The sequence below is a fragment of the Narcine bancroftii genome, chromosome 2 (genome assembly GCF_036971445.1).
Source record: "Narcine bancroftii isolate sNarBan1 chromosome 2, sNarBan1.hap1, whole genome shotgun sequence".
Taxonomy (NCBI): Eukaryota; Metazoa; Chordata; class Chondrichthyes; order Torpediniformes; family Narcinidae; genus Narcine; species Narcine bancroftii.
Window position 1 is genome coordinate 81,304,529 of NC_091470.1, and position 25,689 is coordinate 81,330,217.

The 25,689-nt window shown below is 40.4% G+C and overlaps 1 protein-coding gene across 5 annotated transcripts in view; it reads right to left on the reverse strand.

The window, feature by feature from the left end:
- Positions 1–6,605: 6,605 nt before the first annotated feature.
- Positions 6,606–25,689, reverse strand: part of eif2ak4 (eukaryotic translation initiation factor 2 alpha kinase 4) — a 147,936-nt gene continuing 128,852 nt past the window's right edge. For 3 of the 5 annotated variants that reach the window (XM_069917246.1, XM_069917244.1, XM_069917248.1), the window contains 12 exons: positions 22,809–22,943; positions 20,935–21,039; positions 15,966–16,094; positions 14,646–14,726; positions 12,730–12,807; positions 11,344–11,456; positions 10,504–10,565; positions 10,173–10,270; positions 9,767–9,835; positions 9,226–9,270; positions 8,524–8,642; positions 6,606–8,083 (listed from right to left, as the gene is read on the reverse strand). In XM_069917246.1, coding sequence (XP_069773347.1) covers positions 8,026–8,083; positions 8,524–8,642; positions 9,226–9,270; positions 9,767–9,835; positions 10,173–10,270; positions 10,504–10,565; positions 11,344–11,456; positions 12,730–12,807; positions 14,646–14,726; positions 15,966–16,094; positions 20,935–21,039; positions 22,809–22,943 — 1,092 coding nt within the window. In that variant the 3' untranslated portion in view covers positions 6,606–8,025. Of the gene's footprint in view, positions 8,084–8,523; positions 8,643–9,225; positions 9,271–9,766; positions 9,836–10,172; positions 10,271–10,503; positions 10,566–11,343; positions 11,457–12,729; positions 12,808–14,645; positions 14,727–15,965; positions 16,095–20,934; positions 21,040–22,808; positions 22,944–25,689 lie in introns of those variants that run through there. The other 2 variants (XM_069917245.1, XM_069917247.1) reach the window with 2 other exon arrangements.

The window sequence follows — 25,689 nt, forward strand, 5'->3', positions numbered from 1 at the left end:
CCAGTTATATTGTATCATACGTAACCTCGTATTTACTGTATTTCTCATCGTTCCAGAGAATAACTTCTCCCGTTTCCTTTTTTATCTTTATATTTAAATCTTGTTCCCATTTTTGTTTAGTTTTACCATTTGTTTCCTCATTCTCCTTTTCTTGCAGTTCAATATACATATTTGTTATAAATCTTTTGATTATCATTGTACCTGTAATCACATATTCAAAATTACTTCCCTCTGGTAACCTCAGACTGCTTCCCAATTTGTCCTTCAAGTAGGATCTCAGTTGGTAGTATGCCAACACTGTATCTTGAGTTATATTATATTTATCTTTCATTTGTTCAAAGGATAGTAATTTATTTCCTGAAAAACAATTTTCTATTCTTTTGATCCCTTTTTTCTCCCATTCTCTAAAGGAAAGGTTATCTATTGTAAAAGGGATTAACTGATTTTGCGTCAGTATTAGTTTTGGTAATTGGTAATTTGTTTTATTCCTTTCTACATGAATCTTCTTCCAAATATTGAGCAGATGATGTAATACTGGAGAACTCCTACGTTGTACCAATTTTTCATCCCATTTATATAATATATGTTCAGGTATCTTCTCCCCTATTTTATCTAGTTCTAATCTAGTCCAATCTGGCTTTTCCCTTGTTTGATAAAAATCTGATAGGTATCTTAATTGTGCGGCTCTATAATAATTTTTAAAGTTTGGCAGTTGTAAGCCTCCTTGTTTATACCATTCTGTTAATTTATCTAGTGCTATCCTCGGTTTCTCCCCCTTTCCATAAAAATTTCCTTATTATTTTCTTTAACTCCTTGAAGAATTTCTCTGTCAAGTGTATTGGCAATGCCTGAAATAGGTATAATATCCTTGGAAAATGTTCATTTTAATACAGTTTATCCTTCCTATCAGTGTTAATGGTAAACCTTTCCAATGCTCTAAATCGCCCTGTTATTTTTTCATTAGTGGATAATAATTGAGTTTATATAGATGGCCGAGATTTTTATTTATTTGTATACCTAGGTATCTTATTGCTTGCATTTTCCATCTGAATGGTGATTCCTTCTTAAATTTTGAGAAATCCACATTATTCATTCGCATTGCTTCACTTTTATTTACAGTAATCCTGTAACCCGACACTTCTCCATATTCCTTCAATTTCTTATATAATTCTTTTATTGATAGTTCTGGTTATGTTAAGTATACTATAACATCATCCGCAAATAAACTGATTTTATATTCCTTGTCTTTTATTTTTATCTCTTTTATATTATTTTCTGTTCTTTTCAATTCTGCTAGTGGTTCTATAGCTAACGCGAACAATAAGGGTGATAGTGGGCATCCCTGCCTTGTTGATCTGTTTAAGTTAAATTGCTTTGATATATATCCATTTACTGTCACTTTCGCCAATGGCCCCTTATATAATGCTTTAATCCAATTAATATACTTCTCTGGTAAACTGAATTTTTGCAATACTTTGAATAAATTATTCCATTCTACTCTGTCAAAGGCCTTCTCTGCGTCTAACGCAACTGCTACTGTTGGCGCTTTACTCCCTTCTACTGCATGAATTAAGTTAATAAATTTACAAATATTGTCTGCTGTGCGTCTTTTTTTAATAAATCCAGTTTGGTCTAGATTTACCATTTTAGGTACATAATCCGTTTGCTAATAGTTTGGCTATTATCTTATAATCTGTGTTAAGTAATGATATTGGTCTATATGACGCTGGTGCGAGTGGATCTTTCCCTTGCTTTGGTATTACTGTAATTATTGCTGTTTTACATGAATCTGGTAAATTTTGTGTTTTGTCAATCTGGTTGATTACTTCCAGGAGGGGAGGAATTAATAAATCTTTAAATATTTTATAGAATTCTATTGAGAATCCATCCTCTCCTGGTGTTTTATTATTTGGTAGTTTTTTTATTATCTCTTGTATTTCTACTATTTCAAATGGTTCTGTTAATTTATTTTGTTCCTCTATTTGTAATTTTGGTAGTTCAATTTTAGTTAAAAATTCATCTATTTTGCCTTCTTCCCCTTCGTTTTCAGTTTGGTATAATTGTTCATAGAATTCTCTAGTTTTCATTGATCTCCGTTGGATTATATGTGATTTGTTTGTCTTTTTTCCTTGATGCCAATACCATTTTCTTACCTTGTTCTGTCTTAAGCTGCCACGCTAGAATTTTGTGCGTCTTTTCCCCTAGTTCATAATATTTCTGTTTTGTCTTCATTATGTTCTTCTCCACCTTGTATGTTTGTAGTGTTTCATATTTAATTTTTTTTATCTGCCAATTCTCTTCTTTTAGTTATATCTTCCTTCATTGCTAATTATTTTTCTATATTTACTATTTCCCTTTCCAACTGCTCTGTTTCCTGATTATAGTCCTTCTTCATCTTGGTTACATAACTTATTATTTGCCCTCTAATGAACGCTTTCATTGCATCCCATAGTATAATCTTATTTTTCACTGATTCCGTATTTATTTCAAAGTATATTTTAATTTGTCTTTCAATCAATTCTCTAAAATTCTGCCTTTTAAGTAGTATGGAGTTTAATCTCCATCTATACATTCTTGGAGGGATGCCCTCTAACTCTATTGTCAATATCAAGGGTGAATGGTCCGATAATATTCTAGCTTTATATTCTGTTTTTCTTACTCTATCCTGCATACGAGCTGATAACAAAAATAGGTCTATTCTTGAGTATGTTTTATGTCTACCCGAATAAGATGAATATTCCTTTTCCTTTGGGTGTTGTTTCCTCCATATATCCAAAAGTTGCATTTCTTCCATCGATTTAATTATAAATTCGGTTACTTTGTTCTTTCTGTTAATTTTTTTCCCAGTTTTATGCATATTTGAATCCAAATTCAGGTTGAAATCCCCTCCTATTAATATGTTCCCTTGCGTATCTGCTATCTTCAAAAAAATATCTTGCATAAACTTTTGATCTTCTTCGTTAGGTGAATATACATTGAGTAGATTCCAAAACTCCGAATATATCTGACATTTTATCATTACATATCTCCCTGCAGCTCCCCACCATGACTACCAGCCCCCCCACATCTCCATCGGGCACACAAAACTCAAAACGGTCAACCAGATTACCTATCTCGGCCGCACCATTTCATCAGATGCAAGGATCGACAATGAGATAGACAACAGACTCGCCAAGGCAAATAGCGCCTTTGGAAGACTACACAAAAGAGTCTGGAAAAACAACCAACTGAAAAACCTCACAAAGATAAGCGTATACAGAGCCGTTGTCATACCCACACTCCTGTTCGGCTCCGAATCATGGGTCCTCTACCGGCACCACCTACGGCTCCTAGAACGCTTCCACCAGCGTTGTCTCCGCTCCATCCTCAATATCCATTGGAGTGCTTTCATCCCTAACGTCGAAGTACTCGAGATGGCAGAGGTCGACAGCATCGAGTCCACGCTGCTGAAGATCCAGCTGCGCTGGATGGGTCACATCTCCAGAATGGAGGACCATCGCCTTCCCAAGATCGTGTTATATGGCGAGCTCTCCACTGGCCACCGTGACAGAGGTGCACCAAAGAAAAGGTACAAGGACTGCCTAAAGAAATCTCTTGGTGCCTGCCACATTGACCACCGCCAGTGGGCAGATAACGCCTCAAACCGTGCATCTTGGCGCCTCACAGTTTGGTGGGCAGCAACCTCCTTTGAAGAAGACCGCAGAGCCCACCTCACTGACAAAAGGCAAAGGAGGAAAAACCCAACACCCAACCCCAACCAACCAATTTTCCCCTGCAACCGCTGCAACCGTGTCTGCCTGTCCCGCATCGGACTTGTCAGCCACAAACGAGCCTGCAGCTGACGTGGACTTTTTACCCCCTCCATAAATCTTCGTCCGCGAAGCCAAGCCAAAGAAATCTCCCTGCTGGATCTATTATTTCCTCTTCTATTTTAATTGGTACATTTTTACTGATTAATATAGCTCCTCCTCTTGCTTTTGAATTATACAACGCTGCTGTTACATGTCCTACCCAATCTCTCTTTAATTTCTTGTGCTCCAATTCAGTTAAATGTGTTTCTTGCACAAATGCTATATCATTTTTTTCTTTTTTCAGTAATTTTAGCAGTTTCTTCCTTTTGATTTGATTATGTATTCCGTTAATATTTAAAGTCATATAGTTCAACGTAGCCATTTAATACTTTGATTATCTTCCCTTTCCGTTTCTCCATCATCACCTTTCCTTCTTATCCATTTCTGCTTTCTTGTTTTGAACACTTTATAAGACAACATTTCTAAAACATCAAACATTTTCCTAATTCTCCTATTTAAAACTTCTTTAACCCCATTCTCCCCTCCCCCTCCTGAGTTGCCCTTTATCCCTTGTCGGGCAACCACATCTCCCCTCTCCATTTGGATTTGCGAATTCACTCGCAAAAGTCAACTGATTTTGCAGGGACCGTAACTCCTCTCCACCCAGCCCACCCCGGAAAAGATTTCAATTTTCATATGTAACAAAGGTCACTCTTTTAATTCCCTCCTTATTCCCTCTATTCCCTTTCATTCCCTTATTAATTCTTATCTATACTCTATATATTTTCCTCTAAATAGATACATGTATACACATATATACATACACACCCACATATATATATATATATATATATATATATATACCCATATACACACATACATATAGTTCGTGGTCATTTTTACTCTCATTACATGTCTTCATCTCTCTGCTTGTTTTGTCGTTGTTCTGCAAATTTTCGTGCTTCCTCTGGATCCGAGAATAGTCTGTTTTGTTGCCCTGGAATAACTATTTTAAGTACCGCTGGGTACTTCAACATAAATTTATATCCTTTTTTCCATAAGATCGTTTTTGCTGTATTGAACTCCTTCCTCTTCTTCAGGAGTTTAAAACTTATGTCTGGATAGAAAAACATTTTTTGACCTTTGTATTCCAGTAGCTTTTTGTCTTCTCTTATTTTCTTCATTGCTTTCTCCAATATATTTTCTCTTGTATATCTTAAAAATTTTACTAAAATGGATCTTGGTTTTTGCTGCGGTTGTGGCTTATGTTCTCTGTGCCCTCTCTATTTCCATTTCTTCCTGTAATTCTGGTCTTCCTTGGACCCTGGGGATCCAATCGTTTATAAATTCTCTCATATTCTTGCCTTCTTCATCTTCCTTAAGGCCCACTATCTTTATATTATTTCTTCTATTATAGTTTTCCATTATATCTATCTTCTGAGCTAACAGCTCATGTGCCTCTTTAACTTTTTTATTAGATTTTTCTAATTTCTCTTTTAAGTCCTCTACTTCCATTTCTACGATTATTTCTCGTTTTTCCAAATTATCCACTCTTTTTCCTTTCTCTGATATGACCATTTCTATTTTATTCATTTTTTCTTCTGCATTCTTAATTCTTTTTTTATCTCATTAAATTCTTGTAATTGCCATTCTTTCACTCATTCCATATCTTCTTTAAAAAAAAGATATATCCATTGTCTTGACTTTCTCTTCTTCTTCCATTTCTTTCTGTTCTTCTTCTTCTTCCTCTGGGTTGACCATCTGTTGTTTCCTTTTTACCCTCTTTCTTGTTGTCGTTATTTTCCATGTTCTGCACCTGTTGCTGTGCTGCAGGTGTCTCTCTCAGCTGTGGAGATTGACTCTGCAGCTGTTCCCCCCCTCCCGTCAGTGTGTTTTTTTTCATGCGCGGTTGCGCACTTTTACTTGGCTCTGTGAGCCATTTTTGTATTCCCGAGCCCGGGACTTCCACTGACCTGCGGGAGTGGGCTTCTCTCTCCGCGGCGGGCCTCCTCGGACAGGTAAGGCCTTCACTTTCTTCTTTCGACGTTCTTTCTTCTTCTCTTCTTCCCGTTGTTTTCGACTTTTCTCTCTTCGCTGCCATTTTCTTCTCACCTTTATTCTTACTTTGTTTTAAATTTTAATCTTGTACCTTTGTGTTTTGTGCGTTTTTTTTTTAAACTTTTCCGGAGAGGGCTGGAATTCCCTGACCGGCCACTACCCCATCACGTGACTCCTCCAAGTGGGTTTGCTTGTTGAAATGAACAGCAGATGCACTCAAAAGAAGCTCATGTAGTGGAGAGCTGACTTGGTTTTTTAACTGAGTCATCTGGATGTAATGAGTAAATGTGTTTACTTTAATGACCAGGGCCAGCAATCAGGTACAACCTGACCATTTGGGCACCTGTCTACATTTTGTCCATATCTTGAAACATAACATTGGTTCTTTATCTTTGACTATATAAAGTACACCATTTGACCTGCTTAGTTTCTCCAGCATTGTGTTTTTACTTCAATCATGGTGACTGCAGATTTTCATGTTTTACTACAACTTGAGTGTAATTACTTCTATAATCTACTGGCTCTTTGTGTTGGCTTTCCATTTCCCCAGTCTGGATTAGCAGCCCTAGTTGCAGAAGAAACTGGTTGAGAATGTTACTGCGTAGTCTTTGGATACAATTTTTATCATTTGCCAGGAATATAAAAATCAGCCTAAACGGATGGTGTTTATTAGCTTGAGCCGGGTATATCTGGGGTACATTGAATATAACCATTTAAGTTAGTGAAAAGTTAGGTTGCAGGGATAAAAATCACACATAGGCAGAAAAACTATTTATTTAAAAATCTACATCAAAAGCCAATTTACAATTTTGAATGATTCAAATTTCAAGTATATTTGTACTGTGGAACTTGCTCTTTTACCTTTGGCCACAAGGGTAGAAACTAGCAATGTCCCTACAATTTGAGGCAGAACCTCAAACAGTTATTTTGCTTGTTCCTCCAACTGTTGTGACAACGGCACTGTCTAAGACAGCGTGAAAGCCTCAAGTTACCATGATAAAGTACAATGGCTTCATTTGTCATCTTTGATCTCTCCTAATTGTTCAGTACTTCTGGCTAATTCTACAAACACCAGTCTGAATAGGCTGCTTTATGGGTTATAGACTATAGAGAGTGCAAAGCAAGTGACTTAACCAAGTCGGGGTGGGGGACAGTATCAGGCCAGAGTAAATCATTACAGCTGAACCTCCATGTGGTTTTCAAACTTAAAATCCTCAGCTCTTCAAACTGGGCACAGTTTGGAGCTCTTTATGATAATTTGGTGTCACTATGCTTAGATGTCATTCAAAAATTCTCCCTTCGAAATCAAACCCCATGAGCAAAAGAAAAAAAAAATCCCTGCTTTTTGTTCAATAGATTCATGGGCTGATTGAATTCAATCTACCGCCATGGGCCAGTTGCTTTAATGCTACTCAGCAAGAGGTGGGCTAGTGGATTTAAAAGGCACTCAGTCACAGTCATTTTGTTCTATTCAATTGGCTGCCAAAGACAAAATGGTTTAAAGCACAACTGTTGGTTAGTGAGAGTTTAGCACTGCTGCAGGCACATCTCAGGGAATGGAAGTAATTCTATGCAACAGGTTCCGCCGATCATGACCTGGCATAGCTCATTCCTGAACTAGGGGCTGGGAGAAACAAGCTAATCAGCAAAGATGCAGAGTTTGCTTCCTGGTTAAACCACAGTGAACATCTGCCTCAAAAAAGGAACGCAGTTGATTTGTGGTACCAAGTCTGGCCATGGTTGGGATACTAAATGTAATGTGAAAATAGCAGCTGTCTCACATTCTGACCAGAAGACTTCTGCTTGGAAAGGACACAGTGTGGAGTTGTGCCTGCCACTGTCCAGCAGATGACTGCCTCAGCTTCAGGTGAAACGGGTGCTATGGGGTGAGATGCTTGGTAGTCTCCATAAAACTGGAGCCTAAAGTTTAGATGGGGAAAACAATCACATGAAGGTGTGCTCAGAATAAGTTGGAGGAATGTTGATGGTGCAGTTTAACACACTGCAGTAATACACGGGATGTATACTTGCAACACAATGGATTGATCAATTTGATTCAAATATTTCCAGTGTCGTGAAGCAACATTCCAGTTCTCCAAGTTAAATGGCTCATAAAACTTTTAAATATCAAAATAATAAATACACAGTACTCAACACAATGCTCCTTCAAACCTTACTAGAACATAATCTGGTAATAGTCATCTTTGTAACTGTACACCACCAGCATGGACACTCTGTGGAGACAAAGGTGCAAATGTTAGTGACCCACACGCATCCCACTGAAGACCAAGTCTAGGCCTCCAATAGTCACAACTACCTTGCTTGCTTCGTCTGTCGTAGGGTAACATAACATGAAGCACACAACTGATGATTCTTTGATCCAATGAGTTCGTTCTTAAGACACTTAAAATCCTAGTATTGGCTGTGGACAATTTGGAAATAATTTTGTAAACAAGAAGCGAATTGTTAATGTGACACCTGTGTTCCATACTTATGGCCAGAGTGGTAAATTATCTAAGTTACAGCATTAACCTGCCTCAACCCTAACACCCAATCTCCATTCTCTGTGGCAAGTGAGGAGGGAGATTGGTGGGGTGGGAAAGACCTGCAGGGGAGGCCAAAGCACTTAGGAACCTTATTTCCCTCCGCCCCGATGTTCTGGAACAGCTCTTACCTCTTGACCAATTTGAAATGATGGATTTGGTCACAAATGGATTTCAGGTGGCGTTGTTTGATTGGCTGTGAGAACAGCTCCTGGACACTGGCATTAAACGTTTGTTCATCGCCATCGCACTGGGAAAGCAAAGACCGAGAATAGGAAGGATGCATAGGACAATCACCAATTTCATCAAGGCAAGGATGAAGCCATTTAACGGTCAAGTGCTGAGAGTGGGATCATTGTGTTGCTGAATAGCAGAGAGCTCCAAGCTGTGATCTTTACATGGATGTGACCCATTTGCAGGAGGTATACATGGACTTCCACTGGGTTGTGTGGTTGGGCCAGTCACAGACTATGGCAGCCTCCCTCACAGTTAGCTCGAGGGCCGGAAAGAGTCCAGTGTCTCAACTGCAGCACCTATGTGGATAGGCCCGGCTCCACACAGGCAGGTGGTTGGGAGAAAACCAGGGCAGGAGACCACTTTCAGAAACACAGTGAAACACCAAGTTTGCATGATCCTTCCCCTCACTACCAGAAAGCAATTTGCAAAGAGTTACAAATACAGAAAACTCCGAACACTCCACAGGTCAGGGAGCATCAAGGGTTAACGTTTCAGGGCAAAGATGCTTCATTAGTTTCATCAGTTGCTGCCTGACTTGCTGAGTGTTTGCAGGGTCTGCAGTTTTTGATTTAGGTTTATAGAGAATGGGACCCTACCTTCAGCGACAAGAAGCTCTTCACAGTTTCCTTTGATACATCAACCTGTGAATTACATCATACATGTAACTGACGGGATGCAGACTGCCAAACCTTTCATAATCCCTCCTAGGTGAAATGATTTGCTATGGCCAGGCCTCACTCTGAACAAAGGCAGACTTGCCAAGGGGAGAGTGGCACTCAGAACATACAAACAAGATGCAGACAGAGACCCACAGGTCATAAACCAAGTGCTGGGAAATTCAACACAGTCTGGTTTTCTGCCTGATGTGGACTCAGCAGGGATGTGGAAGGGTTATGGTGGTTTATTTCAGAGATGGATTAATTGGGCATGGGGAGGTTGAGTTGGCTATAAAAGCATTGGGAATAGGGACAAGTGGTGCCCTTCTCTCTCAGGGATCATTTGTCATTGCAGAATAACAGACAAGATGTACATTCAGATTTGAAATAAATGATCCAAACTCCTCCTCCCCCCACCCTCACCAGCCCAGCCCCCTGCCCTGATCATTGCACTGTGAGACGGGCACAATGCGCCACTTACCATTAATACTTCGATTTCACTACTTTTCTGCTGCAGGTTACTAACGAAGGTTTTAAGTCTTGTTAGTACCTAGACAGAGAGGAAAGACTCAGACAAGTGTTGCAGCAAATGAAGATTCCTATCAACAGGCAAGAGGTATTCTTTTTTGAACCCGCACAAATCTGTAGGAAGATGTACAATGTACTATATGGGTTTTGGAAGAGTACAAACAGTTTGCCAGGACTGAGTACAAGGATAGAAAGTAAGGTCTTGGCCACACCCACTTTTAACCCTGAATGTCTAATTTAATGCAATACATGTTGACAAAGTTTCAAATGTGTAGTGCTGTCTTGACATTTCTACTTTAGTTGATAATGAGGATCAAAGAATCTCATAACAGCATAGGAACACTAAGTAAGCCTCTCACCTTATCTCCATAACGCTGTTTGTTGCTGGCAGATAGCTTGTCAGGTGGAATGAAATTAAGGTTTGTGATAACAGAATCTTCATCTGCTTCAAAAGATCCTGTCGAGAGGAAAGCAAAAATGACGTCTAAAATTTATTAATAAACTCAGGAAATGACAGAATCGTTTCAACCGCAATTAATCTCAGGAACAGGCAAAAGTATGAAATGTAATGCCTGAATAACAGAAAAATACCACAAGTACCAGGAATGGAACTTAATGGTGACCCCAACCATAGGAGCCCATTCAATAATTAACAGCCACTTCCACATTATCTCCCTTGCACCATGTTACCTTTAGCACTGCAGAGTAATCCTTTCAGGCCCTGAGAGGAGAGGATCTCTGGAGATTCCCTGCTTATAGAGTGAAAGGGAAGAAAAATAAAGCAACCTTGCAAAATCAAGCTCACAACAGAATGAATAATGTCTTTTCCTGTATCATCTTTTAACACTGGCCACCAAGGATATTTGAAAACAAGCATATTATCTCCTAATGTTCTCAAATTATAGTGGGGGATAATTATTGAGCCAACCACTTGAAACCTGTATTGCAGCCTGTATATAGTATGGATTAGGCCACGTTAATAGTCGACTTTCTCAAACCATTATCATTAAACTGATAGTATTAACAGAACTTTCCTTCAGTAAATAAAGCTGGAAATACTGCAGGTATTTGTGAAGAGAGAAACAGGCAATGTTTCTCTCCAGGATCCTTCTTCGCAACTGAGAAAGACAGAAAGCAATGCCTCAAGACCTGATCTCCATGTTCACTGATGATGTGACACCAAGTCCATAATGGGTATCACATTCAACTCTGAGCATCATCAGTAGTTTTGATGCTGCTTATTGCTCCTGAGGTTGTGGCATAAGAGCTCCCAAACACTTTTCCCCCCATTTCCTTCAATATTTTTTATTCACTTCAATTTAATTGTCACAATCTACTCTTTGAGTTACAGGAAGGCTTTGAGATCTGTGTTACGCCCCTATTGTGAATCTGGATTCTCGAATCCAACCCATGGCAATAACCTTTGCTATTTCCCTTCTCCCATTTCTCAAAATTTCCCAGTCTGACCCACAGAGTTCACCACCAGTATTTACACCGGTGGATGGGATGCCCAGGATGAACTGTGCTCACCTGCTGATCTTGTCCTCAGATGCTAAGGGCCGAAGCTTCTGGGAAAAATACTCATGTAGGTCAGATTGCAAAACTCGCTTTTCCGTCTGTTTCTCTTTCTCAAATGACCTCACCTGAGGAGAGGAAATGCCATGACAAACCACAGTCCATTGATGAAGGTGAAGTGGAAGGTTTCAACTCAACAAACTCCTCTCTCTCATGTGAATATACACTCATACATATTTGCATATATTCGAGCACATACACAGCATGCAATGTGAACTCGTGCAAACATACACATGAGCACACACAAGCTTATGTGCACACTCATGCTCATACACACGTGTACATACACACATATTCACACATGCACATGTATGTGTGTGCTTCTGATTCCATTCTTCCAGAGAAGGGTCATAACCATCCTATGAGCAAAAAATGAGAAAAACTCATGAACCCTGCTCAGGACTTTAAATAATAGCGTTTTTAATCCCTAGGTTTCCAAAGCACAGGGATTACTTGAAATGGGCATGAGATTAGCATTATTCACATCTCAACCTGGAAAAGATTAATACCCTTGTGTCTCTTAATTATGACTGTATTCAAAGCAAAGATTTTTAATCCCATTGAAATAAAATAACAGCAAAATAAATCCAGATAAATTATTCCCTTGGAAGGGATAGCCTGTGGAGAGACTTAACAAACACCAGTGATAATTTCTAGATGTTCTGTCAGCCTGTCAAAACTGTTCATAAACTATATTGTCACTCCAGAGATGTGGTTTTACTGACTAAATGGGTCAGATCACGAAGCCACTGCTTCACAGCTCCAGCAACCCCATCACAGACTGATAGGTGAACTGGCCGCGATAAATATTGTCCACCCACAGTGTGCAGGTGAGTTAGGATGTGATGGGAGTTGGTGGGAAAATGGGAAGAATGAATTATGATGAGTAGGTGGATGGTTGAAAGTCTGTGCAGATATGTTGGGCCGAATGGCCTGTTTCCCTTTCCTATGACTTGACTATACAGGTAGCCCTTGACTTACAACCGTAACGGGGACTGAATGATTGGTTGTATCTTGGGTTTGGTCGTAAATAGGGGAATGGGGACCTCGGGCTGGCGCTGGTAAGGTGGACTGGAGACCACTGTATACAGTACTTTTAATACAAAATATGTACTTGTAAGGTAGTTTTAATAAAGATTTTTTTTAAATTGTTTGATCGTATGTGTGGGTGGACATGACTTTGAGTAGGTCAGAAGTCAAGGACTACCTGTATATGGTGGGGTAACTCAATAACCATCCTTGCAGAAGTAATGACATTGAATTTTTATGTGAAGATTTTAAAAGTCAGATACAAAGAATGTGGCTATTAACATGGAGAAGAATAACCTGAACCACTTGTACCTTCACATATTTAGCCTCTTTATCCTGGACCAGGACTGAATGACCTTCTGCTTGTTTGCAAGGCTCCTGAACTTCTTCCTGTTCACAGAAACAGAAAAGTTATCTTTGAAAACCACAATCACCAGAAGTACAGTTGACTGTAATGATATATTACAGTGTGGTCCTTAACCATTCAGGAAGGAACAGCTCAGATTCAGTTCCCAGGCAATGCTGAGTTGGTTGATCTCAGCTAGGCAAACAAGTGGGAGGGGCAGGGTTAGAAAAACTGCCCTGAGACAGAACAGGGGGGAGGGTGTGGAACAGGTGCACTCACCCCACTCCAGCTGCTGCTAAAGTGGCCAACTGCTACTCAATTCACATGCAAAGTTCACCTCTATAAAGGAGAAGAAAGGATAGCCTGAAGGCACTTACTGGCCACAAAAGACCAGATGTTTATATCAACCCCCAGAAGCAAGGCTTCCTTTGGTCCCTCACCCTAGAGCAATGATTCTCAATTTTTTTATTTCCATTCACATACCACTTTAAGCAATCCCTGTGCCATAAGTGTTCTGTGATTAGTAAGGGATTGCTTAAGATGATATGTGGGTGGAAAGAAAAAGTTTGAAAACCACTGTTTTAATCGTACCTCATTGACTTGTTATGTGCACAGTTTCATAACTCCAAAGGAAATATAACAATTTTTCTCAAGCAAAATATTTCAGTAAAAATTGGATCTAGAGCAGTGATTCTCAACCTTCCCTTCCCACTCACATCCCACCTTAAGCAATCCCTTACTAATCACAGAGCACCAATGGCATAAAGTGGGATGTGAGTGGAAAGAGAAAGGTTGAGAACCACTGCCCTAGAGGCTGTTGGCCATGGATGTGATGAGAACCAAGCCCTTTCTGATCCCTGCAAAAGTGATCTGGGCTTAATCCTGCCCTCGGATGCTGTCTGTGTGGAGTTTCCACTTTTCCCAAGGGTTTCCTCCCACATCCCAAAGACACTGATTGGATTGTGAACTGGTTGCTGTAAATTGCCCTGTTGTGTAGTTGAGTAATGGGACGTGGATGGAGTTTTTTTTTAATTTTTAATTTTTTAAAATTTTTTATTTTTCACACCATAAATCACATTAGCCATGATATACACTATTTCTTTTTCACACATATACAGTGACTTTTTCTCCCCCCCCCTCCCTCCTCCCAAGCCACCCCCCCACCCCCCCCTCTCATCCATTTTAGGTATACAATCTAGGTTGCATTAAGCCAGTCAGACAATGTTGTCATTCAACAAAAATACACCAGAAATTCTACTGAGTCCATTCTTTTCTTTCCTTCTCCTTCCATCAACTTAGGTAATGTTTGTCCCCGGTAGGTTTTCGCTATTGTATTTAATGTAAGGCTCCCATACTTGTTCGAATATTTCAATATTATTTCTTAACCTATATGTTATTTTTTCTAATGGAATACATTTATTCATTTAAATTTAGTAGTTTCTTCCTTTTAATTTGGTTATGTATTCCATTAATATTTAAAGTCATATAGTTCAGCGTAGCCCTTTTATATTTTGTTTATCTTCTCTTTCCGTTTTTCCATCATTACCTTTCCTCCTTTTCCATTTCTGTTTTCTTATTTTCAACTCTTTATAAGACAACATTCCTACAACATCCAACATTTTCCTTATTCTCCTATTTCTATCTTCTTTATCCCCAATCTCCCCTTCCCCTCCTGAGTTGGGACGTGGATGGAGTTGATGTGAAAGTGGGAATAATGAGTAATAATTCATATCAGGAGGTGGTTGATGGTCTGCCCAGACTGGTTGGGCCAAAGGGACTGTTTGCCTTCGCTAGGACTTGACTATATGGGCTGACCCAAAGTGAAGATATTTACTCAGGTACATAGAATAACATGGAGAAGAATAACCTGCACAACTTGTACCTTCATGTGTTTAGCCTCCTTTTCCAGGATCAGAATTGAATAACTGATGCCTGCCTGTTTGCAGTGCTCTTGAACTTCTTCCTGTTCATAGAGACAGGCAAGTTAAAAACGACAACCACAAGCAGTGGAAAACATAGATTCAACTCACAAGCAAAGCTGGATGGAAATATATATTCAAAGACAATAACTATACAGTCTGGTCCTGAACATTGAGGGAGGATCAACCCTGATTCCATTTCCAAGCAATGCTGAGTTGGACAATCTCAGTTTGGCAACAGGTGGGAGGGTCAATAAAACTGCCCTGAGAAAAAAAATAAGGGATTGGGCCTTGAAGAGGTACACTCATTCCACTCCAACTGTTGTTAAATGACCTTTCCAGGAAGGAAGGAAGAATGGTCTGATGGCCACAGAGACCAGATGTTTGTATTAACCCCCAGGAGCCAGACTTCTTCCCATCATGGATGGGTGGAAACCAAGCCCTTTCTGATCTGATTCCACCAGATATTAGAAGGTTACAATCAGTGACCCTTACTGATTTGTCCAAGATCATCTCTTTATTTCTAATTGGTACTGACCATTCGGGTAACTATGCAAGGATGAGTGATTTTTTTTTGGGGGGGAGGTATGTGTAGCATAGATGTTTATTATTAATAGCCAGACAGAACTTTTAATCACAGGGATTAGGCCTGAGAGGGTGCTGAAAAGATTCAAGGTTGATGGGACTGGAGGGCTTGAGTTAGAAGGAGACACTGGATAGGCTGGGACTATTTTCCCTAAGGGTCACAGATGAAGTACAAAAATCAGTCTTTTTCTCAGGGTAGGGGTGTCTAAAACTAGAGGAAATAGGGAGCTGAGGGCCAACCTTTTCACCCAGAGGGTGGGGGTATACTGAATAAGTGCCAGAGGGGGTGGTGGGAGTGGGGGTAGAATTATGACATTTAAAAATTGGATAGGAAAATTTAGAGGGATACAGGCAAATGAGACTAGCAAAGAGGGATGAGTTGAGATGGAGCCCATTTCTATGCTGTATAACTCTACGTCTCTATGACAATGATTGAGGTCAACACACAAGGTGTCTATCTGCTAAAGCGACAGATAGATGGGAGAACATGCAGCTAAATTCGAGCAACCGCCTCAGAAAGAAAGCACTGCTCATTGCTAATCTCCAGAACTCCATCAGGATGAAAGTTGTAGGGGTGTCCAAGCAAAGGCTGTGCCAAGATGAGAATATGGTGGTGGTAATCATCTGACAATACATTTGCTTCCGCCCACTAGACCAAACTACCTGCGGGCCCAACAGCCAGATTTGTGGTGCTTTACCTGGGTGACATCACACAGGAGCTCAGTATTTATCCCTACTTTCCACAGTTTCTGGATGATCTCGATGGCTTGGTCGATTGATGACCTCCCAACTGGAACCACCACTGCCTTACAACAGAAGCCAACATGCTGTAAGGGACAAAAAGTTTAGCCTTCAGCCATGGATATTTAAACAGGTAGTTCACACTGTTACTAGTCCAGAGGACCCCAAAACATAGCAGCAATAGATATTCATCAAGACAAATGGTTACTTAAACAAAAGTTGCTTTTAATTATCTTTAAACATGAAAACAGAATCACACTTTAACTTAACTAACCTAACTTAACCCCCTTCTAATTCTAAGTGCATGTGCATGTATAAGTTCAGAAAAGTTCTTTGATTCACAGTCCAATCTCACTTCTCATTCTTCTTTTTTTTTAATTTTTTTATTTTTCACACCATAAATCACATTAGCCATGATATACACTCTTTCTTTTTCACACATATACAGTGACTTTTTCTCCCCCCCACTTTCCTCCCAAACCACCCCCCCAGCCCCCTCTCATCCATTTTAGGTATACAATCTAGGTTGCATTAAGCCAGTCAGACAATGTTGTCATTCAACAAAATTACACCAGAAATTCTACTGAGTCCATTCTTTTCTTTCCTTCTCCTTCCATCAACTTAGGTAATGTTTGTCCCCGGTAGGTTTTCGCTATTGTATTTAATGTAAGGCTCCTATACTTGTTCGAATATTTCAATATTATTTCTTAACCAATATGTTATTTTTTCTAATGGAATACATTTATTCATTTAAATTTGGTAGTTTCTTCCTTTTAATTTGGTTATGTATTCCATTAATATTTAAAGACATATAGTTCAGCGTAGCCCTTTTATATTTTGTTTATCTTCTCTTTCCGTTTTTCCATCATTACCTTTCCTCCTTTTCCATTTCTGTTTTCTTATTTTCAACTCTTTATAAGACAACATTCCTACAACATCCAACATTTTCCTTATTCTCCTATTTCTATCTTATTTATCCCCAATCTCCCCTTCACCTCCTGAGTTGTCCTTTATCCCTTGTCGGACAACCACATCTCCCCTCTCCATTTGGATTTGCGAATCCACTCGCAAGCGTCAACTGATTTTGCAGTGACCGCTATTTCCCCCCACCCCGCCTCCCCCAGAAAAGATTTCACTTTTCATATGTCACAAAGGTCACTCTTTTAATTCCCTCCTTATTCTCTCTATTCCATTACCTTCCCTTATTAATTCTTGTCTATACTATCTATATTTTCCTCTAAGTACAGATACATTCACGTATGCACATTGTCTCTATTCACTCTTATACCTCTTTACCCGCATACATATCAATCGTGATCATTTTTACTCTCATTACCCGTCTTCATCCCTCAGTCTATTTTTGTCTTTACCCACATACATATCAATCGTGATCATTTTAACTCTCATTACCCATCTTCCTCCCTCAGTCTATTTTTGTAATTGTTCTGCAAATTTTCGTGCTTCTTCTGGATCCAAGAATAGTCTGTTTTGTTGTCCTGGAATAAATATTTTCAATACCGCTGGATGCTTTAGTATAAATTTATACCCTTTCTTCCATAAAATCGCCTTTGCTGTATTGAACTCTTTTCTCTTCTTTAGGAGTTCAAAACTTATATCTGGATAAATGAAGATTTTTTGCCCTTTATACTCCAGTGGTTTGTTGCCCTCTCTTACTTTTTCCATTGTCTTCTCCAGTACCTTTTCTCTTGTAGTATATCTTAGGAATTTTACTACAATAGATCTTGGTTTTTGTTGTGGTTGTGGTTTAGAAGCCAATACTCTATGTGCCCTTTCTATTTCCATTTCTTGCTGTAGTTCTGGACATCCTAGGGTCTTAGGGATCCACTCTTTTATAAACTCCCTCATATTCTTGCCTTCTTCATCTTCCTTAAGGCCCACTATCTTTATGTTATTTTTTCTGTTATGGTTTTCCATTGTATCTATTTTTTGAGCTAGTAGTTCTTGTGTCTCTTTAGTTTTTTTATTAGATTTCTCCAATTTCTTTTTTAAGTCTTCTACCTCCATTTCTGCTGCTACTGCCCGCTCTTCCATCTTGTCCATTTTCTTTCCCATTTCTGTTAAGGTCATCTCCATTTTATTTATTTTCTCTTCTGTGTTGTTTATTCTTTTTCTTAAATCCTTAAATTCCTGTGTTTGCCATTCTTTAAATGACTCCATGTATCCTTTAATAAGAGCAAGTATATCCTTTACCTTGCCTTTCTTTTCTTCTTCTATTTCACCATACTCTTCCTCTTCTTCTTCCTCTGGGTTGACCATCTGTTGTTTCTTTGTTGCCCTTTCCTCCTCTTCTTTCTTGTTTCTATTGTCTTCTGTGGTCTCTTCTTGCTGCAGGTGTTCTGCAGCTGTCGTTGCCGGCTGTGGAGATCGACTCCCCAGCTGGTCCCCCCTCCCGTCGGTGTGTTTTTTTTCATTCGCATCGCGCATGCGCGAAGTATCGCGCATGCGCGGTTGCGCACTTTTACTCGGCTCTGCGAACCATTTTTGTAGTCCATTATTTACCGACCTGAGGGAGCGGGTTTCTCTCTCCGCAGCGGGCCTCTTCGGACAGGTAAGGCCTTCACCTTTTTCCTCCTTTGTCTTCTCTTCCTCTCTTCTTACCGTTGCTTTCGATTTTTCTTTTTTTGTCGCCATCTTCTTTCCACCTTTATACTCACTTTTCTGTAACTTTTATTTCTGTGCCTTTGTGTTTTCTCTTGTTTTTCCCGACTTTTCTGGAGAGGGCTGGAGTTCACCGTCCGGCCACTACTCCATCACGTGACTCCTCTCACTTCTCATTCTTCCATGTTTACTGGTTGCAGTCAATTCTTATATTGTGCACAGAATTATGTCATTTATAAAGTTCACCAGGCTTTGGTGAAAGGTAAATGTTTGCCACTCAGGAAGGTTCTTGTCGGTTTTCAGAGAGAGATTTGTTGTATGATGGACACCCAGTCACTTCAGTGTCTTGCCGAAGAAACCTGCCCCCTCAGGGTTTTCCAGATGATAACCTCTTTCTTTCAGGTCTCCACAGAGTTCCTTCTTGTTTCTCTTATTTCAAGTGAAACATGAGACAGCCAGTGCTCTCCTCTTGCATGAACCACAAGGGCTTTGACCAGGCTGAACTAAAAACTCACAACCCATCTTCCAAATGGGGTTTTCCACAAGCTTGCCAGCTTGTCCTGTTCCAGTCCCAGCTGCTGTTGCTGGCTGTAACACTGTAGAACTGATTTTTCTCTCTCTCTCTCTCTCTCTCTGTGAGAAAGCCTATTTTACTCTCTCTGCTTGCGAAACCACAGGATCCTCTTAGAACATAAAGTTCCCCTCCAGACAGCCTGCGGCTCCGAGAAGTGCTTTCATCTGTTGCCTTTTTGTAAACAACAATCCATTAGTGAAGTCTTTTGGGCACTCTCTAAAGCTTTTGCAAAGACTCTGAGGCCCCGACATGTCTAACATTAGAAGAGCTCCAATTTTTTAAATAAGATCTGTTTTGAAGTGTTTGTATGTGATCTACACTAACAAACCATGCCCCAATTTATCTCCCAAAAACATATCTATATACTCTGTCACAACACTGCAGTAATTCAGCACAAACAACCAGAGGTGCTTATGCGAGATTATATGTCTGCCTCTCATCGCTGGTCATTCCCTCTCCAACGCTCTCCCATCCTGAGTCCAATGCAAGCACAGAAGCTGATAAGCTGGAGAGCTTGAACATATTTGCCAGTGCCTGCAGCAACTCTGACCTCACAATTAGGACAGAACAAACAGATGTTATGCACCAAACTGTACCAGACACCTCATGCTCCAAACTGATCGACCTTGTCAATGGCCAAAGCTCAGTAGTGAACAAGTTCATACATTGTGGCAGCACTCTCGAGATCAGTCAAATTTGATGACAGGAGACCAAAAGCCAGCTTTGCTTTTGGAAGATGAGGAGTAAAGTGTTGGAATGAAGAGGAATGAGCCTGATGCCCAAGTTGAAGGTGGGTCATGGCCCAGATGACGTGTTCTTGCTTCGTATCTTTTTCATTTTACTTTATGTTATTCTGGGTTTATATTTGGCTCCTTTAAGGGTCGGTGACAATAGATTTTTGTTTTTTTTTAAATGTTTGTTTAATATTAATAATCTTTTCCTCGTGATATTAGGGTATGGGAGGGAAGGGAGAGGGGTTGGGCTTGGGGTGAGGGGAAATGGACTCTGAATGTAATAAATCAGTGTTGAGAAGATTGTACTGATCTGGATTTGTGTGAGTTTTTGGAAAATCAAAAATCAAATATTTTTCAAAAAAAGATGAAAGTGGATTGTGCTGTTGTCGTAACCACTTCACTCAGTGTTTATGAGGTTATGAGACACGGTCATTGGGCAGTAGATCTGCCAGACAGCTTGATCTCTTACACCTCACCTGACTGCACAGAATACTTCACCTCAAGTGGCAAGATTCAAATTCAGACAACCCAGATTTTGTCCAAGACAAACCTCCCCAACATCTCCAGAGCTGAGAGAATCATAAATCAAAGGGACAGGACATGTTAGAAGACTGTCTGATGACAGAACATCAAAGCAGCTGCTTTTTGGAGAATTGACCAAAGGGAACTGGTCACATGTTGAGCACAAGCAGAGATTCAAAGACTCCGTTGAACATCCTGAAGAGTTTCAATACCGACATACCACTGGGCTCAGCAGTCACTGTTTGGTGTGTCTGGAATAATAACCAGTGTTTGTTTGCATGAGGAGTAAAAAGTGAAAAGAAAATTCAGAACCACGGTCACGACAGCATCTCTACTCCTCTGTCAGAAAGTTTCAAGCCCAGATGGGTCTCATCAGCCACTTTTGTACGCATCCCAATACTAAAGTCAAGATGTCATGGTCTAACTCAAGAACAAGCAATGAACAACAACAGACAATAATGATGGAAGATGACTTACTGGCACTAACGTGTTACAAAGCGTGGAGATTTTATCTAAGGCTAGGCTGACTCCCACAGCAGAAGGAAGTGGATCTGTGACTTGTGGCTCCCGGAACTCCTGGATCTAAAAGAGTGGAAAGGAATGATTTATTTCTTTATAAGGTCAATAGATTTACAACCCTGTTTAGCACCTCTGGGAAACCCCTGCAGTTTAATGGTCCTGCCTAATATGGCTCCCAAACTGATCTAGTTTGAGCACTGACCTCAATTCTGCCAACTTCATGTGGAATCATAGACCCGTGGAGCAGAGAAAGGACCCCTGTTGGCCCACCACCTCTATCTATGCTATTCCTATTTGTCACAGTAGGCCCATATCCCTCAACAACTTTCCAAGCCAAATGCCTTTTAAACATTGGGATTGTATTTGCATCCATCACTCCCTCTGGCAGCAGATTCCAGACATCCACCAATCTGTGTGGAAAACCCTGCTCTCAGATCTCTAACTTTCTCACTTTAAACTTGTGCCCTCTAGTTGTGGACTCCCCTGACCTGGGGAAAAGACTCTGACCATTTATCTGATCTATGCTTCTCTTAATTTTGTAAACTTCTAAGATCACCTTTCAGATTCCTTTGTTCTAGAGGCCCCTGCTGTGATGTGCTGTGAATCCTGCTCCGGCTCACTAGCAGAACGACTCTAGTGGTGTGGGGGATTATGGGTAAGGAAGACGCCCATTGCTTCTGAATTCCTAATTCAGCTGTCGCTATGAACCGGAGCGGAATGACACGGCAGCATCCCCACTTCCCCGCAACCCCCACCTCCATCTGGGGCAGCTGAGCATGTCGTTGGTGGGGGGTTACGACTGATAGGTGGGGGTCAACTGACGGCCAATACTTCCTGTGGGTGCATGATATGTCACTCACCACGTTATTGCAGGGGCAGGATCCCCTTTAATTCGCCATGTTGGTGATTTATCAGGTAGATCTGGCTGCAATTTGAAAGGTAAGTCCTGTACCCACATCCCAGTAATCGCACTATGGACCCAGGAGGGCTACCCCCAGGACCCAGGTGCTCCAATTTGAAAGCACAGTGAAGATGAACAGAGGGACCATGGGAACCAAATCCATGCCTCAAAGTTTCCCCACAGGTTGATAGGATAGTTAAGAAGGCCTATGAAATGCTGGGCTTCATTAATAGGGGGATTGTGTTCAGGAGTAGAGAGGTCATGTTGCAACTCTACAAATCTCTGGTGAGACCACATTTAGAGAATTGTGTTCAGTTCTGGTCACCTCATTTATAGGAAGGATGTGGAAGTTATGGAGAGGGTGAAGAGGAGATTTACCAGGATGATTCCTTGATTGGAAAATAAGTCTTATGAGGGAAGGTTACCAGAGCTGGGACTTTTCTCTTTGGAGCGTAGAAGGATGAGAGGAGACTTACTAGAGGTGTACAAGATTATGAGAGGCCTAGACATAGTCGTCAGCCTGCACCTGTTTCCCACCAGAGGACATATGTACAAAGTGAAGGGAGGGAAACATCAGGGGTAAGTTTTTTTTAAAAACGCAGAGTTGTGGGAGCCTGGAATGCCTTGCCATGGATGGTGGTAAAGGCTGAAACATTAGGGGCATTTAAGAAACTCTTAAATAAAGAAAAAATATTTCAATGGTTAGGCAGATGTGGGCACTGGGCTATGTATAATTGATTATACTCTGTTCATATCCCTGATCAAACCGAATACAGTAGCAAATATCAAACATACTACTTTGTTTAAGCTGTGCCGATGACTGACTGAAGCAGTGTTTAAAGAATGGGAGGACTACACTACAACCACTCCTGCATCTATCAAGAAGAACTGGAAAATACTTCCAAAGGAATGTGAGATGAAATGAACTCACCAGATTGTCGTATCTTCCACCAGCTGCGAAGATATCAGGAACCACGCCATGTCGCCGATTCACAAACGCAACGTATTGGAAAATGATTCCGCTGTAGTGGTGCACCTTGTAGACAAGACCCAGGCTGATCTCCATCTGCAAAGCAGGAACACTGTTCACTCTCTGGTCACCACAAAGAGCATCGTTAGTGACTTATGTTTGGAAATGTTGCTACGTGGAGGTAGGCTCAGGCCGACAGTGTAGGTTCTCTGATTCCACCTCCATAACAATTGGGCAGGCAGTCGAGTTAAAACTCAGGGCTGCAAATATTGCAGATCTGACAGTTAATTAAGACACCTAAGAATCAGAGGAATTCAGCTGCAGAAATACGTTCCTACTCCTGCTCCACTCCAGTAACACACCTCAGCCCTAACACTACAACAGATTATCAAAACTATGTGACATTTCCTGCATGGGGCTATTGCAACTAATGTGATTTCTCCATGAGGGATTAAATATACTGATGTGCAACATTCTTCTGGACCAACCTTTAATGCCGAAGACTCAGGATTTAATCTGGCATGATCTAAACAACTAAAAAGAGGAAAGGGCTGCACCAAAGCTAATGGCACTGGAGCATTGTTTAAATTATTTCAAAGTACTGCAACAAGCAAGATCAGTGCCCCTCATCTACTTGAATCTCAGAGTCTTCACTCGGAATCCATGAGGATCGTGGTTGAGGAATGTGGAGATCCTGTCTAATTCATTTGACTGAGGTATTCCAAAGAGGTGACCAAGCAGGCCAATTATTATGGATGTAGAGTCATAGAGCTGTGCAGCACTGCATCTGTGCAATAGACTACCAAGTTAATGAAGTCTATACTGACTTCAGTAGGACCTGTGTAAAAAAGGCCTATGTGAGAGAGACTGGTTTAATGGGCAAAAACCCACAAGATCCATGAAGGTCAGCGAATTGGATCCAAACCTGGCTTGGTAACTGGTGATGGTCAAGGGCTGTTCTCACAATTGGAAATCTGTGACCAGTTGTGTACTGCAGAAATCAGTGCTGGGACTCTTGCTGTTTGATAAATACACTGACAACCTGAATGTGAACACTTGGAGGCAGCAGTAGGATTTCAGATGACACAAGAATTAATGGTGATTTTGAAAATAAAGAAGGTGAAAGGTTCAGAACAATATTATCAGTGGGTGGAAGAGCCTGTTTCTATGCTGTACAACACTATGAAGTTCACGGTTGTGTGCAGACAGAAAGCTTAAGCTGGCATTTCACCAACATATTTGTTTAAATTAGAGGTGAAAATTGGGCCTATCTATGGTGGCCAACCTTTTGCAAGAGCTGACCTTGGTGGCCGCCATGTTGAGATATTTCACTGCATTTTAACTCCCTGTGTCCCCTTTTTTCCGATTCTGTTGCTCAATATTCTGATGGTCAGACAGATTTAGAGACTAGTAGAGTCCGCAGGGGGCTCAGGGTCCACAGCAACAGAGAGAATGAGAAGGATTTGGAGTTAGAGAATGGAAGGAAATCGATCGTTTTACACTTCAGTAAAGCAGGTAGGGCAATTCTGACATACATCTTTCCCAAGATGTATGTCAGAGAGTACCTGTACTAGCTCCAAACCAGTTTCCTGCCACAGGCAACACACTACAGGAAAGATGCCTCATTTTTTATCCATAACAAGATAATACTCTAGAATGGGATACGCACAATGAATTGAAGGACCCTAGGAAGTACAGTTGAACCTGGGACACGACACATCCAGGGATCTCCAAATCCCGCTGTATAGGTAGATAAGTGGTTCAGAAGGCACAAGAAACACTTGTCTCATGTTGACTAATGAGGTCATTTATCCCTCTGAGAAGAATTCTGCCTTTCTTTTCTTTTGGCCAAACAGTTTCTTTCTTTGTAGTGTGTTTAGATTTTCCTTTTTATTTATAATAATCTAATATATATTTGTGCATGTGTGACTGTTTGTTTGTCTGTTCTCCATGCAAATCTGGAGCTGTCCAAGGAGGTTCAGTAGGGGTAACATTTGAATGTCATGACCACATTATAGGTTAAATTCAAAGTTCAAAAATAATTTGAACTTGCACCAGGGACACTTCAATTAGTTACAATGCAGTGCATCAATGTACATTCAGAATAAAAACAAGTGGCCAAACCCAGTTCAATATGGGCCCAAAAAAAGTGAAACAACATTGGCAGAAGCTCTTCACAAGCCTGTAGAGTTAGACAAAGAGACAGCAGAGAAACATTAGTCTCGCCTCACTGTTGATGCTTTCAGACATGCAAGGAGCAGGCAGCAACAAATAAAACAGTAGCGATATGCCCATCTCAGTGCTCAGGCCTCCAGACAAACGAGGAGAAGGCAGCAGGAAACTTTGTTTCAACCACGTAGTCAACACCTGAATGTTTTATTTCCAAGATAATGCCAGGTATCCTGCTAGTAAAATAATAAAATATCAATATAATCTGTTTGATTAAAATGTGGGGTACCTTGGATGAAATGATATATTTAAGAGTAATGTATCTTTTGAATTTTAACATATATCCATCTGTATTTTTGGATGTGATATTTCAATGTTAATGAAAATATTGAAAAAGAAAGGATATTTCAAGGTCATTTGATCAAGGAGGTTTTCATCCAGACAGGGGTTGGAATTTTGTAGGCATTGCCTAAGTGGGCAGTGGAAGGAAAGACCCTCACAATGTGAAGAATGCAGATGGACAGTTGAATTGCCAAGGTGGAGAGACAAATTGGATCAGTACATATAAATACTTGAAGGCCAGCATGAGAAGAGTGGCCTGAATGTCTCTTTTGGTCCTGTGTAACTCTACAAGCCTATGGCTGGTGCATAGAGAAAGCTTTACAACCTTTAG